The sequence below is a fragment of the Brassica rapa genome, chromosome A02 (genome assembly GCF_000309985.2).
Source record: "Brassica rapa cultivar Chiifu-401-42 chromosome A02, CAAS_Brap_v3.01, whole genome shotgun sequence".
NCBI classification, from domain to species: Eukaryota; Viridiplantae; Streptophyta; class Magnoliopsida; order Brassicales; family Brassicaceae; genus Brassica; species Brassica rapa.
The window spans coordinates 31,357,692-31,379,418 of NC_024796.2; the positions used below are offsets into that span (position 1 = coordinate 31,357,692).

Below are 21,727 nucleotides of genomic sequence, written 5' to 3' on the forward strand. Positions count from 1 at the left end.
TTTGGAGGAGTTTAATGGATCATAGGGACACAGCAAGACAATTTATAACCTGCACCGTTATGTCTGGCCGGAATGCACTCTTCTGGTTGGATGATTAGACTGGGATGGGTTCTCTTTTGCATCTAACGGGACCCTCAGGAATCTCCTTTTCTGCCTATGTCTTTGAGGCGTTAAATGAAGGACGGTGGATTGCTTCTCGCAGCAGACATCCGACTCTAGCTCTGCTACGGTCGTGCATGCCTTCTCCGCTCCCTTCTCTGGATTCTTCAGAGCCTGACTTCTATTTTTGGAAGAACTCCCCTCATGATTCACCAGATAGGTTTTCTGCCTCCAAGGTTTGGCATTTCCTAAATCCTATTGAAAGCCCGGTGACTTGGTTTTCTCTGGTCTGGTTCAAACAAAAAATCCCTAAGCATGCATTCATTGCTTGGCTTGCGTTCAGAGATCGTCTAAGCTCATGGGGTATTCAGGTTTCACCAGGTTGTATGTTGTGTGGTGATGAAAATGAACCCACCGCTTTCCTTTGAAGATGTGGAGGCTTGGCTGAGGTCCTCGGCACTTTGCAGAGAACTGAAGCCTCTTGTTCTCCTAATATTTCAAGCAGTGATCTATTTTCTATGGAAGGAGCGAAATTCCTGATTTCATAATTCATTAAGCAAGCCTTCTCAAGTTGTTATAAAGGAAATCCAGCTTCAAATAAGAGCAAGACTTCTGGGTCTGGAACGGGAGAGACTGTCCACTTCTCATTCAGTTACCACAGCAGCTTCAAGACACACAAGAACAAGAACATATCATCACAAACTTCGTTCCCTTGGGCTGCAAACAACAAGCCCAAAAACCACAGAGACTATTCTTTCCTCTTGTAACCAAACTCAATTAGTACCTCTAGTCTATTTGCCTCTCTTCGCTTCTATCCACAGACTCCTTAGTCTCTCTCTGTCAGGGATCAGATTCAGGGTCCTTCATGGCTAGGAACAATCGAATGGCTAATAGGTTAATTTAACGAAATAATTGAAGATTACCGAGATGCGAATAGTTATTGTAATTTGTACTCTATTAATAATTAATTGTGCCTCGGCCACATCTCTGTGTCCACCGACTATTTTTACGTTATAGTATTCCAGTGACGTATATCCCTCTAACTGATTCAAACCACATTTACAGCTACACGTGTAAAATATTTCGAAATAAAAAAGTGAATAAAAAAGGAATTAAAACAATTATCCTGCGCGCTGTACCAACTACAAAGTCGTATTAATCAGTGACTAATTAAATCTCCAAAAGGACAGTTTAGGGGGTGTTAGTGGGGATGAGATTTATAATGAGTCTTAAAATTTCTAAGTCTAGTGTTATTGGTTTATAGATTCTCATCTTCTCATTGAAATCTATTGTTATTGGTTTGATGATTCTATAACTCTATACAAAATCATTTGTTATTCAAAAAGTTTAGATTTTAATGATTCTACAAATCTATTAAAGTAAGTGTTATTGGAAGTTGAATTCTTATCCTTTTAACTCACAAATTAAGATTTTGAGAATACTACATGTTTACCTTGAATTCTTAGAATCATTACATTACTTTATTTTCATAGATTTTCACAATATACAAAATTCTCTACATCTCTTTCCAAATTTAACAAATCTCTCAACTTTTAAAATCAACAAACTCTATAGAAATCTAAGTCCCACTAACACCCCCTTATATTCTTTTTCTTTTTCAGCAGGCCACGATATATATAAAAAGGTACAAAACTTCTTCAAGGATAGTCGACAAAGAAGAATACATTACCTAACAAAAATGATGATGAAAGATGTTCAAAACATGAGATCCGAGAAGATTAGTGCCAAGGACGAACCTTTTCAGTCACCAGGAGATTACGTTAGATTCATAAGCCCAGAGGTTTACAAATCCAACAGACAGAAATATCTCAGAAGCTACACGTTCAAAAGCTACGAGGAGGAAGCAGACTTGTCTCCCAAGAAACAGAGGAAGTGGTTCAAGAACAAGAAGATGATCAAGTTTAAGAAGACAAGTGACTCATTTGGCAACTCGCTCAAGTCTTGTCTCATCCTCTTGTTCTCTTGCTTCCATGTCTGATTCTTCTAATATGTATAAGATTACCCACTCCTCTTTTTATCTTTCTTTTGTCTATCGTAATTTCAATCCATCTTCACTTTGCTTTTGGAATAAATTCGAACTCCTTGTGTAAACTTTAACTAAATTTTATTCGAATATCACACTGTTGTCTCGTTTTCATTGACATTGAATATCGATTTTTCTCTATTTTTTTAATTGCATAGACTTTTGAAAATGACAGACGTTCCTGTTCCTGTTCCTGTTAAATATAATTGATAGCGTGTAATGAGAGATTATGAAATGTTTTAGTCAAATATCATGCAAGCCGCCGGCACAGTCGAATTGGCTGAAGGAGTCTTTGATAGAATTCTTTAATCTTGAACAGTGTGTTTTGATCTTAGGGTTGACGCATGTGTAATGTATATACATCAATATACATTATCATTGAATACGACAACAAGAAGAATATTCCAACGATAAAATGCCAAATTTTATTTCAAATAAAAATTAACAAAAAGAGATACAAAGAGAAATTTGCTGGTTAGTTGATCCGTCTCCGTCGCGATTAGTGACCACATAAAGCGTAATCAAAGTGATTCTTAATATATATATATATATATTTTTTTTTGAAACTAAAGTGATTCTTAATATTAGGTCACTGGGTCATATGGCTTTAGTTATTTGTTTGTTTTTTCTGGAAATAAAGCTACATGAACATGAAGAGACACGTCACATTCAACGCTATCTTGCTCCACCTTCGTTATATAATGATTTTTTTGGTAACCATACATAAGATTCAGGCTTCGAATGGTGACCATCGTCCTGTCCCGCCCTTCAATTAACAGTAACAAAATCTCTACATACACTATATATCTATACATTTTTATAACTGTTAAAACCGCACCGCAGTTTGAGCAGTTGAATTGCTTGTCCCGCACCGCTCAAACTGCAGTCACCATTCGAAGCTTCAATCATTTAAAAGAAGAAGAAAAATGACATTATATGATTTTTGTATGTCTCGGCGTGCAAAAAATATAACAATATATTTTTAATGCATAGTTGATTCATGCATTAATATATGATGATGGTCAAAAAGGTTTGGAACTTTTGTTGTCTCCGTTTCTGTAGAGAATAGCGATTTTATAGTGATTCGTCCACTGATTTAGGGAGTATGTGAAGTTTTACTAAATTAATTGACTAAAAAAATTGAACAATGTCCATGTACCATGAAAGAGAGTTTAGTGTAAATTAATACAAATTTAGAAGGCTCCAAACCTCTTTGAACATCATCATATGTTAGTGCAGAATGCAACTATGCATTAAAACACTATTGTCTCAAAATCGATGTGTTAACCCCTACGAAAACATTGAGTTTTACATTAAACGCTCTATAAACTGAAGCTTATACTTTTTATTGTGGCGTTAAATTTTCTAATGACATTTTAAATTTGTATTAATGTATGTTAAACTCTCTTTCATGGTACATAAGCATCGTTCAAATTTTTTAATCAATTAATTTAGTACAATTTCATATACTTCCTAAATCAGTGAACTAACCACTACAAAATCGCTATTCTCTAGAGAAACGAAGACAACAAAGGTTCCAAACTTCTTTTACCATCATCATATATTAGTGCAGCAGACAACTATGCATTAAAACAATATTGTTATATTTTTTGAATTTTTCTCAAATCTATGTGTTTACCCTTAAGAAAATATTGAGTTTTATATTAAACGCTCTATAAACTGAAGCTTATACTTTTTATTGTTGTGTTAAATTTTCTAATGACATTTTAAATATGTATTAATGAATGTTAAACTCTCTACCATGATATATGGGATCATTCTAATTTTTTATCAATTAATTTAGTAAAACTTCATAATACTCTCTAAATCAGTAAAATAATCATTATAAAATCGTTATTATCTTGGAAAACAAAGACAAAAAAGTTTCAAATCTCTTTAAACATCATTATATATTAGAAAAAAATATTGTCATATTTTTTGAATTTTTGTCCATATCTATGTATCGCTATGAATATATTGAGTTTTACGTTAAACGCTCTATATAATGAAGCTTATACTTTTTAGTGTTGTTTTAAAATTTCTAACCGCATTCTACATTTGTATTAATGTATTTGAAACTCTCTTTCATGGTACATGGACATCTTTCTAACTTTGTATCAATTAATCAAGTAAAACTTCATATAATCCCTAAATTAGTGGACTAACCATTAAAAAATCGCTATTTTTAAAAGAAACATACACAACAAAGATTTCAAGTCTCTTTGACCATCATAATATGTTAGTTTAGGATGCAACTATGCATTAAAACGATATAGTTATATTTTGATTTATTTCAAAATTTATGTATAAATCCATAGGAAATATTTAGTTTTACATTAAACGCTTTATACACTGAAATCTAAACTTTTTAGTATTGTTTTAAAATTTATAACTATATTCTACATTTGTATTAATGCATGTTTAGCTCTCTTTCATAGTATATGGGAATTGTTATAATTTTTTAATCAAACAATTTAGTAAAACTTCGAAATACTCCCTAAATTGGTGGAATAACCACTGCAAAGTCACTATTTTCTTCAAAAACGGAGACAACAAATGCTTCAACCCTCTTTGTACATCATCATATGTTAGTGCAGAATGCAACTATGCATTAAAACACTATTGTCATATTTTTTTGAAATTTTCTCAAAATCTATGTGTTAACCCCTACAAAAACATTGAGTTTTACGTTAAACACTCTATAAACTGAAGCTTATACTTTTTATTGTGGTGTTAAATTTTCTAATGACATTTTAAATTTGTATTAATGTATGTTAAACTCTCCTTCATGGTACATGAGTATCGTTCAAAAATTTTAATCAATTAATTTAGTACAACTTCATATACTCCCTATATCAGTGAACTAACCACTACAAAATCGCTATTCTCTAGAGAAACGGAGACAACAAAGGTTCCAAACCTCCTTTATCATCATCATATATTAGTGAAGCAGACAACTATGCATTAAAACAATATTGTTATATTTTTTAAATTTTTCTCAAAATCTATGTATTTACCCTTACGAAAATATTGAGTTTTATGTTAAATGCTCTATAAACTGAAGCTTATACTTTTTATTGTTGTGTTAAATTTTCTAATGACAGTTTAAATTTCTATTAATGAATGTTAAACTCTCTTCCATTATATATGAGATCATTCTAATTTTTTATCAATTAATTTAGTAAAACTTCATAATACTCTCTAAATCAGTAAAAATAACCATTATAAAATCGCTATTATCTTAGGAAACAAAGATAAAAAAGGTTCCAAACCTCTTTAAACATCATCATATGTTAGCATAGGATGAACTATCCTTAAAAAAATATTGTCGTATTTTTTAAATTTTTATCCACATCTATGTATCGGTATGAATATATTGAGTTTTACGTTAAACGCTTTATATAATGAAGCTTACACTTTTTAGTGTTGTTTTAAAATTTCTAACCATATTCTACATTTGCATTAATGTATTTGAAACTCTCTTTCATGGTACATGGACATCTTTCTAATTTTGTATCAATTAATCTAGTAAAACTTCATATATTCCCTAAATTAATGGATTAACCATTAAAAATCGCTATTTTTTAAAGAAACATAGACAACAAAGATTTCAAGCCTCTTTGACCATCATAATATGTTAGTTTATGATGAAACTATGCATTAAATGATATTGTTATATTTTTTGTTTTTTTTTTCAAAATTTATGTATAAACCCATAGGAAATATTTAGTTTTACGTTAAACGTTCTATATACTGAAATCTAAATTTTTAATGTTGTTTTAAATTTTTTAACTACATTTTACATTTGTATTAATGCATGTTTAGCTCTCTCTCATGGTATATGAGAATCGTTATAATTTTTTAATCAAACAATTTAGTAAAACTTCGAAATACTCTTTAAATTGGTGGAATAACCACTATAAAGTCACTATTTTCTTCAAAAACGGAGACAACAAAGACTCCAAACCTCTTTGAACATCATCATATGTTAGTGCAGAATGAAACTATGCAATAAAACAATATTTTCATATTTTTTGAATTTTTTTCAAAATCTATGTGTTAACCCTTACGAAAACATTGAGTTTTACGATAAACGCTCTAAAAACTGAAGCTTATACTTTTTATTGTGGGGTTAAATTTTCTAATGACATTTTAAATTTGTATTGATGTATGTTAAACTCTCTTTCATAGTTCATGAGCATCGTTCAAATTTTTAATCAATTAATTTAGTAGAACTTCATATATTCCATAAATCAGTGAACTAACCATTTCAAAATCACTATTCTCTAGAGAAACGGACACAACAAAGGTTCCTAACCTCTTTGACCATCATCATATTTTAATGTAGCAGACAACTATGTATTAAAATAATATTGTTATATTTTTGAATTTTTCTCAAAATCTATGTGTTTACCCTTACGAAAATATTGTGTTTTACATTAAACGATCTATAAATTGAAGCTTATATTTTTTTATTGTTGTGTTAAATTTTCAAATGATGTTTTAAATTTTTATTAATGTATGTTAAACTCTCTTCCATGATATATGGGATCATTGTAATTTTTTATCAATTAATTTAGTAAAACTTCATAATCTTTATATACTGAAGCATATAATCTTTGGTGTTGTTTTAAAATTTATAACCACGTTCTATATTTGTATTAATTTATGCTAAACTTTCTTTCAGGGTACATAAGCATCCTTCAATTTTTTTGATAAATTAATTTTAGTAAAACTTTATATACTCCCTAAATTAGTGGACTAACCATTACAAAATCGTTATTGTCTAAAGAAATGGAGATAACAAAGGTTTCAAACCTCTTTGATCAACATCATATATTAGTACATGAGGAAACTATGCATTAAAGCAATATTATATTTTTGAATTTTTTAAAGAAATCTATGTGTTAAGCCCTACGTAAACATTGAGTTTTTGGTAAATGCTTTATATATTGAAGCCTATAATATTTAGTGTTGTTTTTAAATTTCTAACTACATTCTAAATTTGTATAAATTTATGCTAATCTCTTTCATGATACATGAGTATCGTTCAAATTTTTAAATCAATTAATATAGTAAAACTTCATATACTCCCTTAATCAGTGGACTAACCACTACAAAATCGCTATTCTCTAGAGAAACAAAGACAAAAAAGTTCTAAACTTCTTTGGCCATCATCGTATATTAGTGCAGGAGCAACTATGCATTAAAACAATATTGTTATATTTTTTGAATTTTTTTTTCAAAATCTATATGTTAACCCCTACGAATACATTGAATTTCTGGTAAATGCTTCATATGCCGAAGCCTATAGCCTTTACTGTTGTTTTAAAATTTCTAACCACATTCTATATTTGTATTAAATTTATGCTAAGTTCTTTTTGATGGCACATAAGCATCGTTCAAAATGTTTAATCAATTAATTTAGTAAAACTTCATATACTCCCTAAATCAGTGAACTAACCACTACAAAATTGTTATTCTCTAGGGAGATGGAGACAAAAAGGTTCCAAACCTCTTCGACCATCATCATATATTAGTGCAGCAGACAACTATGCATTAAAACAATATTTTTATATTTTTTTAATTTTTCTCAAAATCTATGTGTTTACCACTACGAAAATAATGAGTTTTACGTTAAACGCTCTACATACTGAATCTTATACTTTTTATTGTTGTGTTAAATTTTCTAATGACATTTTAAATTTGTATTAATGAATGTTAACTCTCTTCCATGATATATGGGATCATTCTAATTTTTTATCAATTAATTTAATAAAACTTCATAATACTCTCTAAATTAGTAAAATAACCATTATAAAATCGCTATTATCTTGGGAGACAAAGGCAAAAAAGATTTCAAACCACTTTAAACATCATCATATGTTAGCGTATGATGAACTATCCTTTAAAAAATATTGTCATATTTTTTGAATTTTTATCCAAATCTATGTATCGCTATGAATATATTGAGTTTTACATTACACGCTATATATAATGAAGCTTATACTTTTTAGTATTGTTTTAAAATTTCTAACCACATTCTTCATTTGTATTAATATACTTTAAAACACTCTTTATGGTACATGGGCTTTCTAGTATTGTTTTAAAATTTCTAACCACATTCTTCATTTGTATTAATATACTTTAAACACTCTTTATGGTACATGGGCATCTATCTAATTTTTTATCAATTAATCTTGTAAAACTTTATATAATTCCCAAATTAGTGGACTAACTAGTATTAAATCACTATTTTTTTCTAAAGAAACATAGAGACCAAAGATTTCAAGCCTCTTTGACCATCATAATTTGATATTTTAGGAAGAAACTACGCATTAAAAAGATATTGTTATATATATATATATTTTAAATCCATGTATAAACCCATACGAAATATTTAGTTTTACGTTAAATGCTCTATATACTGAAATCTAAACTTTTAAGTGTTGTTTTAAAATTTCTAACCACATTCTACATTAGTATTAATTTATGCTAAACTTTATTTCAGGGTACATGAGCATTGTTCAATTTCTTTTATAAATTAATTTAGTAAAATTTCATATACTCCTTAAATTTGTGGACTAACCATTACAAAATCACTATTTTCTAGAGAAATGGAGATAACAAAGGTTCAAAACTTCTTTGATCATCATCATATATAAGTACATGATGCAACTATGCATTAACGCAGTATTGTTATATTTTTTGAATTTTTTGACTTTTTCTCCAAATCTATGTGTTAACCCTAACAAAAATATTGAGTTTTTGGTAAGTGATTTATATATTGAAACCTATAATCTTTAGTGTTGCTATAAAATTTCCAACCACATTCTCAATTTTTATTAATTTATGCTAAACTCTCTTTCATGGTACATGAGAATTGTTCAAATTTTTTAGTCAATTAATTTAGTAAAACTTCATATACTCCCTAAATCAGTAGAATAATCACTATAAAATCGCTATTTTCTAGAGAAACGGAGACAACAAAGGTTCAAAACCTCTTTGACAATCATCATATATTAGTACAGGAGGCAACTATGCATTAAAATAATATTGTTATATTTTTTGATTTTTTTTCTCAAAATCTATGTGTTTACCCCTACGAAAATATTGAGTTTTACGTTAAACGCTCTATATACTGAATCTTATACTTTTATTGTTGTGTTAAATTTTCTAATGACATTTTAAATTTGTATTAATGTATGTTCAACTCTCTTTCATGATATATGAGATCATTCTAATTTTTTTATCAATTAATTTAGTAAAACTTCATAATACTCCATAAATCAGTAAAATAACCATTGTAAAATCACTATTATCTTGGGAAAGAGAGACAAAAAAAAGAATCTAAACCTCTTTGAACATTATCATATGTTAGTGTAGGATGACTATCCTTAAAAAAAATATTGTCATATTTTTTGAATTTTTGTCCAAATCTATGTATCACTATGAATACATTGAGTTTTTGGTAAATGCTTTATATACTGAAGTCTATAATCATTAGTGTTATTATAAAATTTTTAACCACATTCTAAATTTGTATTAATTTATGCTAAACTCTCTTTCATGGTACATAAGCATCGTTCAAAGTTTTTAGTAAATTAATTTAGTAAAACTTCATATACTCCCTAAATCAGTGGACTAACCACTATAAAATCGCTATTCTCTAGAAAAAAGGAGACAACAAAGGTCCCAAACCTCTTTGACCATTATCATATATTAGTGCAGCAGACAAATATGCATTAAAAAAATATTGTTATATTTTTTGAATTTTTCTCAAAATCTATGTGTTTACCCCTACGAAAAATATTGAGTTTTTCTAATACTAAAGCTTATACTTTTTATTGTTGTGATAAATTTTCTAATGACATTTTAAATCTATATTAATGTATGTTAAACAATCTTTCATGATATGGGATTATTCTAATTTTTTATCAATTAATTTAGTAAAATTTCATAATACTCCCTAAATCAGTGGAATAACCATTATAAAATCGCTATTATCTTGGGATACAGAGACAAAAAAAGGTTTCAAACTTCTTTGACCATTGTTACTGCAAGATGCAACTATGCGTTAAAACAATATTGTTATATTTGTTTAAAATTTTCTCATAATCTATCTGTCAACCCCTACAAAAATATTGAGTTTTTGGTAAATGCTTTATATACGGAAGCCTATAATCTTTAGTGTTGTTTTCAAATTTCTAACCACATTCTAAATTTGTATTAATTTATGCTAAATTATCTTTCATGGCACATGAGCATCGTTCAAACTTTTTGATCAATTAATTTAGTAAAACTTCATATACTTCCTAAATCAATGGACTAACCACTACAAAATCGCTATTCTCTAGAGAAACGGAGACAACAAATGTGTCAAACCTCTTTGATCATCATCATATATTAGTGAAGGAGGCAAATATGCATTAAAATAATATTGTTGTATTTTTTGAGTTTTTTCTCAAAATCTATGTGCTTACTTACCTTTACGAAAATTTTGAGTTTTACGTTAAACGCTCTATAAACTGAAGCTTATACTTTTTACTGTTGTGCTAAATTTTCTAATGCATTTTAAATTTGTATTAATGTATGTTAAACTCTCTTTCGTGATATATGGGATCATTCTAATTTTTGTAAAACTTCATAATACTCTCTAAATCAGTAAAATAACCATTATAAAATCGCTATTATCTTGGGAAACAGAGACAAAAAAGGTTTCAAACCTCTTTTAACATCATCATATGTTAGTGTAGGATGAAGTATCCTTGAAAATAATATTGTCATATTTTTTGAATTTTTATCCAAATCTATGTATCGCTATGAATATATTGAGTTTTACGTTAAACGCTCTATATAATGAAGCTTATACTTTTTAGTGTTGTTTTAAAATTTCTGACCACATTCTACATTTGTATTAATGTATTTTAAACTCTCTTTCATGGTACATGGACATCTTTCTAATTTTTTTATCAATTAATCTAGTAAAACTTCATATAATCCCTAAATAAGTGGATTAACCATTATAAAATCGCTATTTTCTAAAGATATGTAGAAAACAAAGATTTCAAGCCTCTTTGACCATCATAATATGTTAGTTTAGGATGAAACTATGTATTAAAACGATATTGCTATATTTTTGATTTTTTTCAAAATCAATGTATAAACCAATACGAAATATTTAGTTTTATGTTAAACGCTCTATATACTGAAATCAAAATTTTTAGTGTTGTTTTAAAATTTATAACTACATTCCACATTTGTATTAATGTATAGTTCTCTTTCATGGTATATGAGAATCATTATAATTTTTTAATCAAATAATTTAGTAAAACTTCAAAATAATCCCTAACTTTTTGAAATAACCACTATAAAGTAACCATTTTCTTCAAAAACAGAGACAACAAAGACTCCAAACCTCTTTGAACATCATCATATGTTAGTGCAGAATATAACTATGCGTTGAAACAATACTGTCATATTATTTAGGAAATTTTCTCAAAATCTATATGTTAAACCTTACGAAAAATTCTGAGCTTTTGGTAAATGCTTTACATACTGAAGCATATAATCTTTAGTGTTGTTTTAAAATTGTAGCCACATTCTACATTTGTATTAATGTATGCTAAACTTTCTTTCAAAGTACATGAGCATCGTTCAATTTTTTTAATAAATTAATTTAATAAAACTTCATATTCTCCGTAAATTAGTGGACTAACCATTAAAAAATTGCTATTGTCTAGAGAAATGGAGATAAAAAAGGTTCCAAACCTTTTTGATCATCATCATATATTAGTACATTAGGCAACTATGCATTAAAGTAATATTGTTATATTTTGATTTTTTTTTTTTAAATCTATGTGTTAACCCTTAAGAAAACGTTGAGTTTTTGGTAAATGTTTTATATACTGAAGCCTATAATCCTTAGTATTGTTTTAAAATTTCTAACCACATTCTAAATTTGTATTAATTTATGCTAAACTCTCTTTCATGGTACATGAGTATCGTTCAAATTTTTTAATCAATTAATTTATTTAAACTTCATATACTCCATAAATCAGTGGACTAACCACTGTAAAATCGCTATTCTCCAGAGAAACATAGACAAAAAGGTTTCAAACCTCTTTGACCATCATCGTATATTAATACAGGAGGCAACTATACATTAAACAATATTGTTATATTTTTTGATTTTTTTTTGAAAATCTATGTGTTAACCCCTACGAATACATTGAATTTTTGGTAAATGCTTCATATGCAAAGCCTATAATCTTTAGTGTAGTTTTAAAATTTAAAGCCACATTCTATATTTGTATTAATTTATTCTAAGTTCTCTTTGATGATACATGAGCATCGTTGAAAATGTTTAATCAATTATTTTAGTAGAACTTCATATACTCCCTAAATTAGTGAACTAATCACTACAAAATCGCTATTCTCTAGAGAGACGGAGATAACAAAGGTTCCAAACCTCTTTGACCATCATCATATATTAGTGCAGCAGACAACTACTCATTAAAACAATATTGTTATATTTTTTGAATTTTTCTCAAAAATCTATATGTTTACCCTTACAAAAATATTGAGTTTTACGTTAAACGCTCTATATACTGAAGCTTATACTTTTTATTGTTGTGTTAAATTTTTTAATGACATTTTAAATTTGTATTAATGTATCTTAAACTCTCTTTCATGATATATGGGATCATTCTAAGTTTTTATAAATTAATTTAGTAAAACGTCATAATACTCCCTAAATCAGTAAAATAACCATTATAAAATCGCTATTATCTTGGGAAACAGAGACAAAAAAAGTTACAAATCTCTTTGAACATCATCAGCTGTTAGTGTAGGCTGAACTATCCATAATAAAAATATTGTCATATTGTTTTAAATTTTTATCCAAATCTATGTATTGCTATGAATATATTGAGTTTTATGTTAAACGCTCTATATAATGAAGCTTATCCTTTTTAGTGTTGTTTTAAAATTTCTAACCACATTCTAAATTTTTATTAATGTACTTTAAACACTCTTTATGGTACATGGGCGTCTTTCTAATTTTATATCAATTAATTTAGTAAAAGTTTATATAATCCCTAAATTAGTAGACTAACCAGTATAAAATCTTAATTTTCTAAAAAAAACATAAATAACAAAGATTTCAAGCCTCTTTGACCATCATAATATGTTAGTTTAGGATGAAACTATGCATTAAAACGATATTGTTATATTTTTGATTTTTTTTAAAATCCATGTATAAACCCATACGAAATATTTAGTTTTACGTTAAACGTTGTATATACTGAAATCTATACTTTTTAGTGTTGCTTTAAAATTTCTAACTACATTCTCCATTTGTATTAACGTATGTTTAGCTCTATTTCATGGTATATTGGAATCATTATAATTTTTTAATCAAATAATTTAGTTAAACTTTGAAATACTCCCAAAATTAGTGGAATAACCATTATAAAGTCACTATTTTCTTCAAAAACGGAGACAACAAAGGCTACAAACCTCTTTGAACATCACATATGTTAGTACAGAATGCAGCTATGCATAAAAAAAATATTGTCGTATATTTTGAAATTTTCTCAAAATATATGTATCAACAACCCCAACGAAAATATTGAGTTTTTGGTAAATGCTTTATATACTAAAACATAAATGTGTTGTTTTAAAATTTATAACCACATTCTACATTTGTATTAATGTATGCTAAACTTTCTTTCAGAGTACAAGAGCATCGTTCAATTCTTTTATAAATTAATTTAGTAAAACTTCATATACTCCCTAAATTAGTGGACTAACCATTACAAAATTGCTATTATCTAGAGAAATGGAGATAACAAAAGTTTCAAACTTCTTTGATCATCATCATATATTAATATATGAGGCAACTATGCATTAAAAAAATATTGTTATATTTTTGATTTTTTTAAAAAATCTATGTGTTAACCCCTACGAATATATTGAATTTTTTGTAAATGCATCATACGCCGAAGCCTATAATATTTAGTGTTGTTTTAAAATTTATAACCACATTTAATATTTGTATTAATTTATGCTAAGTTCTCTTTGATGGTACATGAGCATCGTTCAAAATGTTTAATCAGTTAGTTTAGTAGAACTTCATATACTCTCTAAATCAGTGAACTAACCACTACAAAATCGCTATTCTCTAGAGAGACAGAAATAACAAATGTTTCAAACCTCTTTGACCATCATCATATATTAGTGCAGTAGACAACTATGCATTAAAACAATATTTCTATATTTTTTGAATTTTTTTCAAAATCTATGTGTTTATCCTTACGAAAATATTGAGTTTTATGTTAAACGCTCTATATACTGAAACTTATACTTTTTATTGTTGTGTTATTTTAATTATTTTTATTATATTTCGTATCTGAAGGGTTTTATTACTTTATTGCTTATGTTTCGTCGTATCTTTACTTCATAAATGATTGTATATTATTTTTTGCTTACTCTTATAACTCTTATCGTCTCTCTTACACTACCTATAGGAAAATATACTAAAATATAAACAAGTTTAGAAAAAAATAGGATTAATTTCTATACTTTTATTTTACAATATTTACCATTGTTTCTATGCAATGTACCTTTATAATATATATTAATTCAAATTAATAATCTCTTTAAATCTACTCATTCCGCACAGGGCGCGGATTATCACCTAGTATGTTAGTACATGAGGCCACTATGCATTAAAACAATATTGTTATATTTTTAAATTTTTCTCAAAATCTATGTGTTAACCCATACGAGAACATTGAGTTTTTGGTAAGTACTTTATATACTGAAGCCAATAATCTTTAGTGTTGCTATAAATTTTCTATCCACATTCTAAATTTTTATTAATTTATGCTAAACTCTCTTTCATGGTACATGAGCATCGTTCAAATTTTTTAGTCAATTAATTTAGTAAAACTTCATATACTTCCTAAATCAGTGGAATAACCACTATAAAATCACTATTTTCTAGAGAAACAGAGACAACAAAGGTTTAAAACATCTTTGACAATCATCATATATTAGTGCAGGAGGCAACTATGCATTAAAACAATATTGTTATATTTTTTAAATTTTTCTCAAAATTTATGTGTTTACCCCTACGAAAATATTTAGTTTTACATTAAACGCTCTATATACTGAAGCTTATACTTTTTATTGTTGTGTTAAATTTTCTAATGACATTTTTAATTTGTATTAATGTATGTTAAACTCTCTTCATGATATATGAGATCATTCTATTTTTTTATCAATTAATTTAGTAAAACTTCATAATACTCCATAAATCAATAAAATAACCATTGTAAAATCACTATTATCTTGGGAAAGAGAGACAAACAAATTGTTCAAAACCTCTTTGAACATCATCATATGTTAGTGTAGGATGAACTATCCATAAAAAAATATTGTCATATTTTTTGAATTTTTGTCCAAATCTATGTATCACTATGAATATATTGAGTGTTACGTTAAACGCTCTATATAATGAAGCTTATACTTTTTAGTGTTGTTTTGAAATTTCTAACCACATTCTACATTTGTATTAATGTATTTTACACTATTTTTCATGGTACATAAACATCTTCCTAAGTTTTTTTATCAATTAATCTTGTAAAACTTCATATAATCCCTAAATTAGTAGACTAACCATTATAAAATCGCTATTTCTAAAAAAACATAGACAACAAAGATTTCAAGCCTCTTTGACCATCATCTACTTTATTAAAACAGAAGTACACTTAGAGAATAACCCTAAAAATTCAACAATATTTACAGTCAAATGCCATTGAGAATTAAATTAGTCTTACCTTAAAAATGATTGTTTTTTTCCACATATTCATTGTTTTCTTAAAATAACTGAGACAAACTACAAAAAAAGAAAACATATTATTAATAACTCAAACAACTACATATTATTAATTCTCCTGAAATATCGCCACCGTAACATCATTTAGTTAAATAAATAACCAAAAATCGAAAATTTATATCCGCGCTGGCGTGCAGGTCAAGGTCTAGTAATATGTTAGTTTAGGAGATTGGTAGAGACCTCCTGGTGATGCAACTAGGCTAGATGGTCGGAACAGGAGAGGAGATTAATGTCTGGGATGACCCATGGCTCTCACACTGTGAACAGTTCAGACCAATGGGCCCGGCCCCAGAGGCTCTTCAATCGCTAAAGGTCTCGGACCTGCTCCTGCCAGAGACAAAGGAATGGGACTTAGCAAAAATCAAGCTTACTCTACCTTTCCATAAGGACCAAATCCCAGGGATTCAACCTAGCAGGATGAAAGCAGCAGATGAACTCATATCGCTGAAAAATACTACGGGAGAGTATTCAACTAGATCAGGTTACCTGATTCAATTGGAAGCTCGCACCGCTGAAGCTCCCACAAATCAAGTTGCTGCTCCTGACTGGCTAGCGAATGTCTGGAATGTAAAAACATTGGAGATAGTCAAAGTTTTTATTTGGAGATCCCTACACGATGCTCTACAACAATCCTAGTAGTTTCCCACTGATTACTCTGAATTGTTCACTCTTTAATGCACAGCGCCAGCTTTCCAGAAAAGAAAAGAGATGAACCTTTTTCCAATACTTCTTTTGAAGCCTCTCAACGCACCAAGCTAGTGAGTACGATCATCCTTCTTTTTTCCAAACAATGTAAAAGATATGTGATAAAAAAAAGTGGGGATATTAGTTTGACATGATTCTTTGGATTTATCTTTCTGTTTCTTTGCCTTTACACAAATGTTTATGAATTTTTGTCTAACTTGGTTTAGGACATGGGTCGTTCAAATGAATCAAGCAGAGGAGCGAAGCATAATCACTATCATTCAAACACTGAAACTTCTCTGAAGCATGAGGTAAGGTGTACGTTTTTTTATTCTTTTTTACTAGGTTTTCACGTTCTTGTTTCGTGGATTAGGGCTCAATCACCTTGTTCACAGGTTGATCAGCTGGAGACAAGATTAGAAGATCAGTTTAAGGTTCGCTGTGCATTATAGAGAAGGCGCTAGGTTATGGAACAGCTTCTTCTTACATGCTGACTGAAACAAACGACATTCCCATGCCCATGGTCTGTCACTTTCATTTTCCAAAACTGTACAGAAACGAGTTCCGTGGAACTAAAGAAACCTTACTGTTTTTACTTTCTTGTTCAGCAAGCTACTGACTTGATCAAAGAAATTGCGCTTCTTGAGATGGAAGTTGTACATTTGGAGCACTATCTTCTTTCATTATATCGAAAAGCCTTTGACCAACAAATAACCCCAAATTCAGAGAGCAAGAAGCCGAAGTCTCCTTCTGTACTTACAACCCCTACAAGGCGTCTAGATTTTTGTGAAGAACCTTGTACAACAGATCCTCTTCTTGATGATGGCAGAGACAGAGTGGACCCTGTTTTCACCGTAGCCACTCCCAGCGTTCAACATTTGAGAGTATAAAAGCTTCTCCAGAAGATTCTTGGAGTAAAGCTATCCGCTCATGCCACTCCCAACCGATGCACGTGCACAATGGAGAGAATCTAATCAGTCTAGCTGAACATCTTGGCACGCGAATCTCAGATCATATTAATTCCAGAGACACCAAACAAGTTGTCTGAAGGAATGGTCAAGTGTAAATCACAGACTTTCATCATCTCCAAACTCGTCCTTATCATCGAGTGCATTTTCTCCCTCTGACCAGTACGATACATCGAGCCCTGGATTGGGAAACAGCTCCTCTTTGGATAACTCATTCCATGTAGAAGGAGAGAAGGACTTCAGTGGACAATGCAGCAACATAGTTGAAGTGCTTTGCATTCACAGAGACTCCAAAAAGGCCAATGAGCTAGGTCGCAGATCTTCTGCATTACTTTAAGTGAGTCGCTTTGAGATTAACATGATGAATGATGAGGGTAGAAGGTGAATTAGGGGATCTTGAAATGTTTAAAATACTTGCAGGACACTTATCAGTAGATTGGAGGAAGTGGATCCAAGTAAGTTGAAACATGAGGAGAAGCTGGCCTTCTGGATAAATGTGCACAATGCACTTGGTGATGCATGTAAACTTTCTTTCTTTGAACCAATCAATCTCGGGTTTTTTCCGGCGCTTAGCAATTTATATCAACGTCTTATAGGCTTATTTAGCTTATGGGACTCCACAGAACACTGTGAAGAGATTGCTATTGCTACTCAACGTAACCAACATCTCTTTGCATGAACCATCCTTTCGTATTATATGTCTTGAAATTTTCTTGTATTTCTCCCAGGCGGCATATAACTTTGGTGGGACACACAATTAGCGCGGAAGCAACACAGAGCTCAATTCTTGGATGCAAAATGTCTCATCCTGGTCAGGTAACTTTGAGAATAAATTATGAAACGTTGGCTTCAAAGAGCACAAAGCTTACTTGAGTAAAAAAGACTGTTTTATGTTTTCATATTTTTCTCTTAATAACTGCTATTTGCTTCAAAGAAGTTCAAAGCAGGAGGAGATGAAAGATTAGCAGCTTACGCAATCAACCATCTTCTACATTTTTCACTTACCTCCGGCACCCACTCCGATCCCCCGGTATTCCCCTTAATCTTTAAGAGAATCATTGAAACCCTTTTGAATAATTGCCCAAAAAAAGCGCTGAAGTATGTGCTTCTTGGATTGTTGTTTTGTTTAAAATAGGTTCGTGTATATACACCAAAAAGAATCAAGCAAGAGCTAGAAACGTCGAATGAACTTAACCGAAGCATACCGGAATCTTCAATACAATGTCTTAAGGGATGTCGTAGTAAATCACGCAAGGCCATTGATTGGAACCCTCCCAGCTTTACATTCAGATATCTTATTCTTAGAGAAGCTGCCAAATGAAATTTATTCGTATTAATTAATTTTGATGGTATGTAAACGCCAGCTTGTTCGATCATGCCGGTTAATTATTAGAGAGATTCATAAACTTGTTAGACGTCGAACATTTATGTACGTGTTAGATGATTAACTTGCCTTCGGAAAAATTGCATTAGATTCAAGATTGGAATCACATCACTATAATATATATATCATCCTCCTCCTCGTGTCCATTTCTCAAATTCTAAGCAACCAAATATAGAAAAAAAAATCCAAAAGTAATGGATCATTTTGTTTTTCTCCATTAGAAAAAAGTCAAACGTCTCTAACTACAGTTTCTACGTCGGTCGATTTATTTTTATGGTTTGCTCCACTAAGTTGACCCTACTCGGCGATGCTGCTCAAATTCGCCGTAAATCTCCTCTTCCCTTTGCCACAGCCTCTTCCACCACCGCCATTTGTCTTCGCTCGGGCGATTTTTTTGGATTGGTAATTTATTTCCCAAATGGAGTCAGCGCAACTGACTCCGCCGCTCTTGGTCAACGCGGAGCTTGCTTTAACAGCCAGCGTCGCCATTTCCTCCGCCCTTAGGGGATGACTGAGCCACGTCAGCGGTAAAACGAAGTAAAGTTGCCCCAATCGGAGCTCTTCGTTGCCAGAGACTGCTGAAACTGTATCGTCGAAGTCCATTTCGTCTGAGTTACATACGAAACTCGTCGGGTATTTCTGCAAGATCTGCCAAACTTTGACCGGATACGAGAACTCTTCTAATGTCCCGTCCAGCAATATTAGCTTCGCCGAATCTCCCCTCATACATTCACGTGAAACGCATGCACCCATTTTTCTTTGTTTATATCTCTCGTGAGTTTGATGTTTGTGTATGTAGAGTATACGTACCAAGTTGTTGTTGTTTGTGATTTGTGAATTGAAAGATCAGACGACCTTGTGACGAGTTTATATATAAGAACAATCGAGGAAGAAGAAAATAGCCTCAAGAATCTAAAGTACACGTCTGACTTGTCGTGTAATAATAACAAGGGAACATGACAGCTCAAGGTTTGGTTATTATTTCCCGAATTATTTAAACAGACCATCACGCTAAGGGTAGTTCGGGAAAGTAGGAGAAATCAACGTGGCGAAGATTGAGAGAGGAAGGAACTTAGGTGGTGAACTGAAGGATCGGCGGGAGACAGAGGCATGGCCGGCTAGCAGACAAGATTGAGTTGGCCTTGGAGGTTTCGCGTCGCCGGTGGGTTAGATCTCACGTTAAGACAATAGGGACCAGTGGACCAGCATGATAGAGTTGGCCCCAGATTCTTTTGGCCCTTTTAGTAGATACAAGAGTCACCTACCGTACGTGATATTGTTTTCTTTTTTCTAAGAATTAATAGTTCAAAAATTGATCTTTTTTTATTACTACTTTATTTTTTGCATGAGTGCATTAATGAGCACGTATAAATTATCGAGTGTCTCAATAATGCTTTTCTTACTTCGGACATATTGCTTTCTGTTTATATATTTATGAACGTTCAATATTTATTTATAAATCGATCTGCATGCCATCAAAAGTAACCAATTCCTTGGCTATATTTGGTAGTTTTGGACCAAAAGGTAACTAAATAGATATTTGCCCTACCGCTCGATCGATACTTTCTGAACAGAAAAATAGCTCAACCTTACTATATACACAAACAAATATATATTCCGTATGGTTTGTGTGAGACTGAAATCACCCACGTCTCCACCGATACAATACTAGCGGATGGCAATCTTTGTTTAATAAAGTTGATACTCTGGCGCTGATACATCATTGTTTCCACGTACGTACAGTAGTAGAACTTGTCTCGATAGACATTTTATTGAATAATAAAACAATTGCTCGTCAGATCTTAGTGGATATTGATCTCCCACGCGGTGACATCCATATATAAGACCTACAATAGTTATTACATGATGTGAAATTGGACAATAGTACAAAATTGCTTTCAAAATTCCTTTCTAAAGCACGAGGCCATGTTTTTGTCCCGATTTTGAAATGATCTTTATTTGGTAATTTTTAAAAACATTTTTACTGTTGCATAATATATATTTAATACTTTTCGTTAATTGATCTATAATCCGTAAGATGGAATTTAACATGCTTCAGAGCATGTGATAGATTGTACTAACACACACGCTTGTAGAATCTACTGTAAGAATATCTTTGAATTTGTGATGAGTGTATGCAAGATCTGTAGTGTACGTTTCTGTATGAATCCGATATCTCTAGATATAAAATAGAATTGTCCCCGAGAAGTTTACATAATTTCATTATTCATATATATATATATATATATATATACTAGTTCTAGAGGTTTAAAACTTAAGAGAGAATCTCTCTGAAATCTGCATTGTTATGTGCTGTCCCACGCCAATGAAGTTGTCTGTGTTCTTTCATGTTTCGAGATTTAAGACCAAGCACAGACCAATAATGTTTTATTTATAAGTTAAACACTGTTTTGTTTAATGTTCACACCCATGCACATTAAATACAGGGTAAGTAAGGTCCATAAGGAGCAAGCTGATTAGACTACATTATTTATACGAATTTATAAAACCTAATTTCCACTTGTTATTCGCCAGTATATTAAACTAATTTCATATAAATATATCAAAAGGCAAACCAACTAATTCATTGATTATCAAAATGGTTCGACTGTAAACTTATAAATTATAAAACAATAATAATTTTA

The 21,727-nt window shown here is 30.5% G+C and overlaps 2 protein-coding genes and 1 pseudogene across 2 annotated transcripts; 2 read left to right on the forward strand and 1 right to left on the reverse strand.

Moving 5' to 3' along the window:
* The first annotated feature begins 990 nt into the window (after positions 1-990).
* On the forward strand, positions 991-2,268 carry LOC108870825. The gene has a single exon (XM_018656576.2). The coding sequence runs from the start codon at positions 1,799-1,801 to the stop codon at positions 2,096-2,098; it is 300 nt and encodes a 99-aa protein (XP_018512092.1). The 5' UTR covers positions 991-1,798; the 3' UTR covers positions 2,099-2,268.
* A 14,692-nt stretch (positions 2,269-16,960) lies between these two features.
* Positions 16,961-19,019, forward strand: LOC103855345 (annotated as a pseudogene).
* Positions 19,020-19,152: 133 nt separating this feature from the next.
* Positions 19,153-20,656, reverse strand: LOC103855344. The gene has a single exon (XM_009132312.3). It carries the CDS (start codon positions 19,833-19,835, stop codon positions 19,380-19,382), a length of 456 nt encoding a protein of 151 aa, XP_009130560.1. The 5' UTR covers positions 19,836-20,656; the 3' UTR covers positions 19,153-19,379.
* Positions 20,657-21,727: the final 1,071 nt, after the last annotated feature.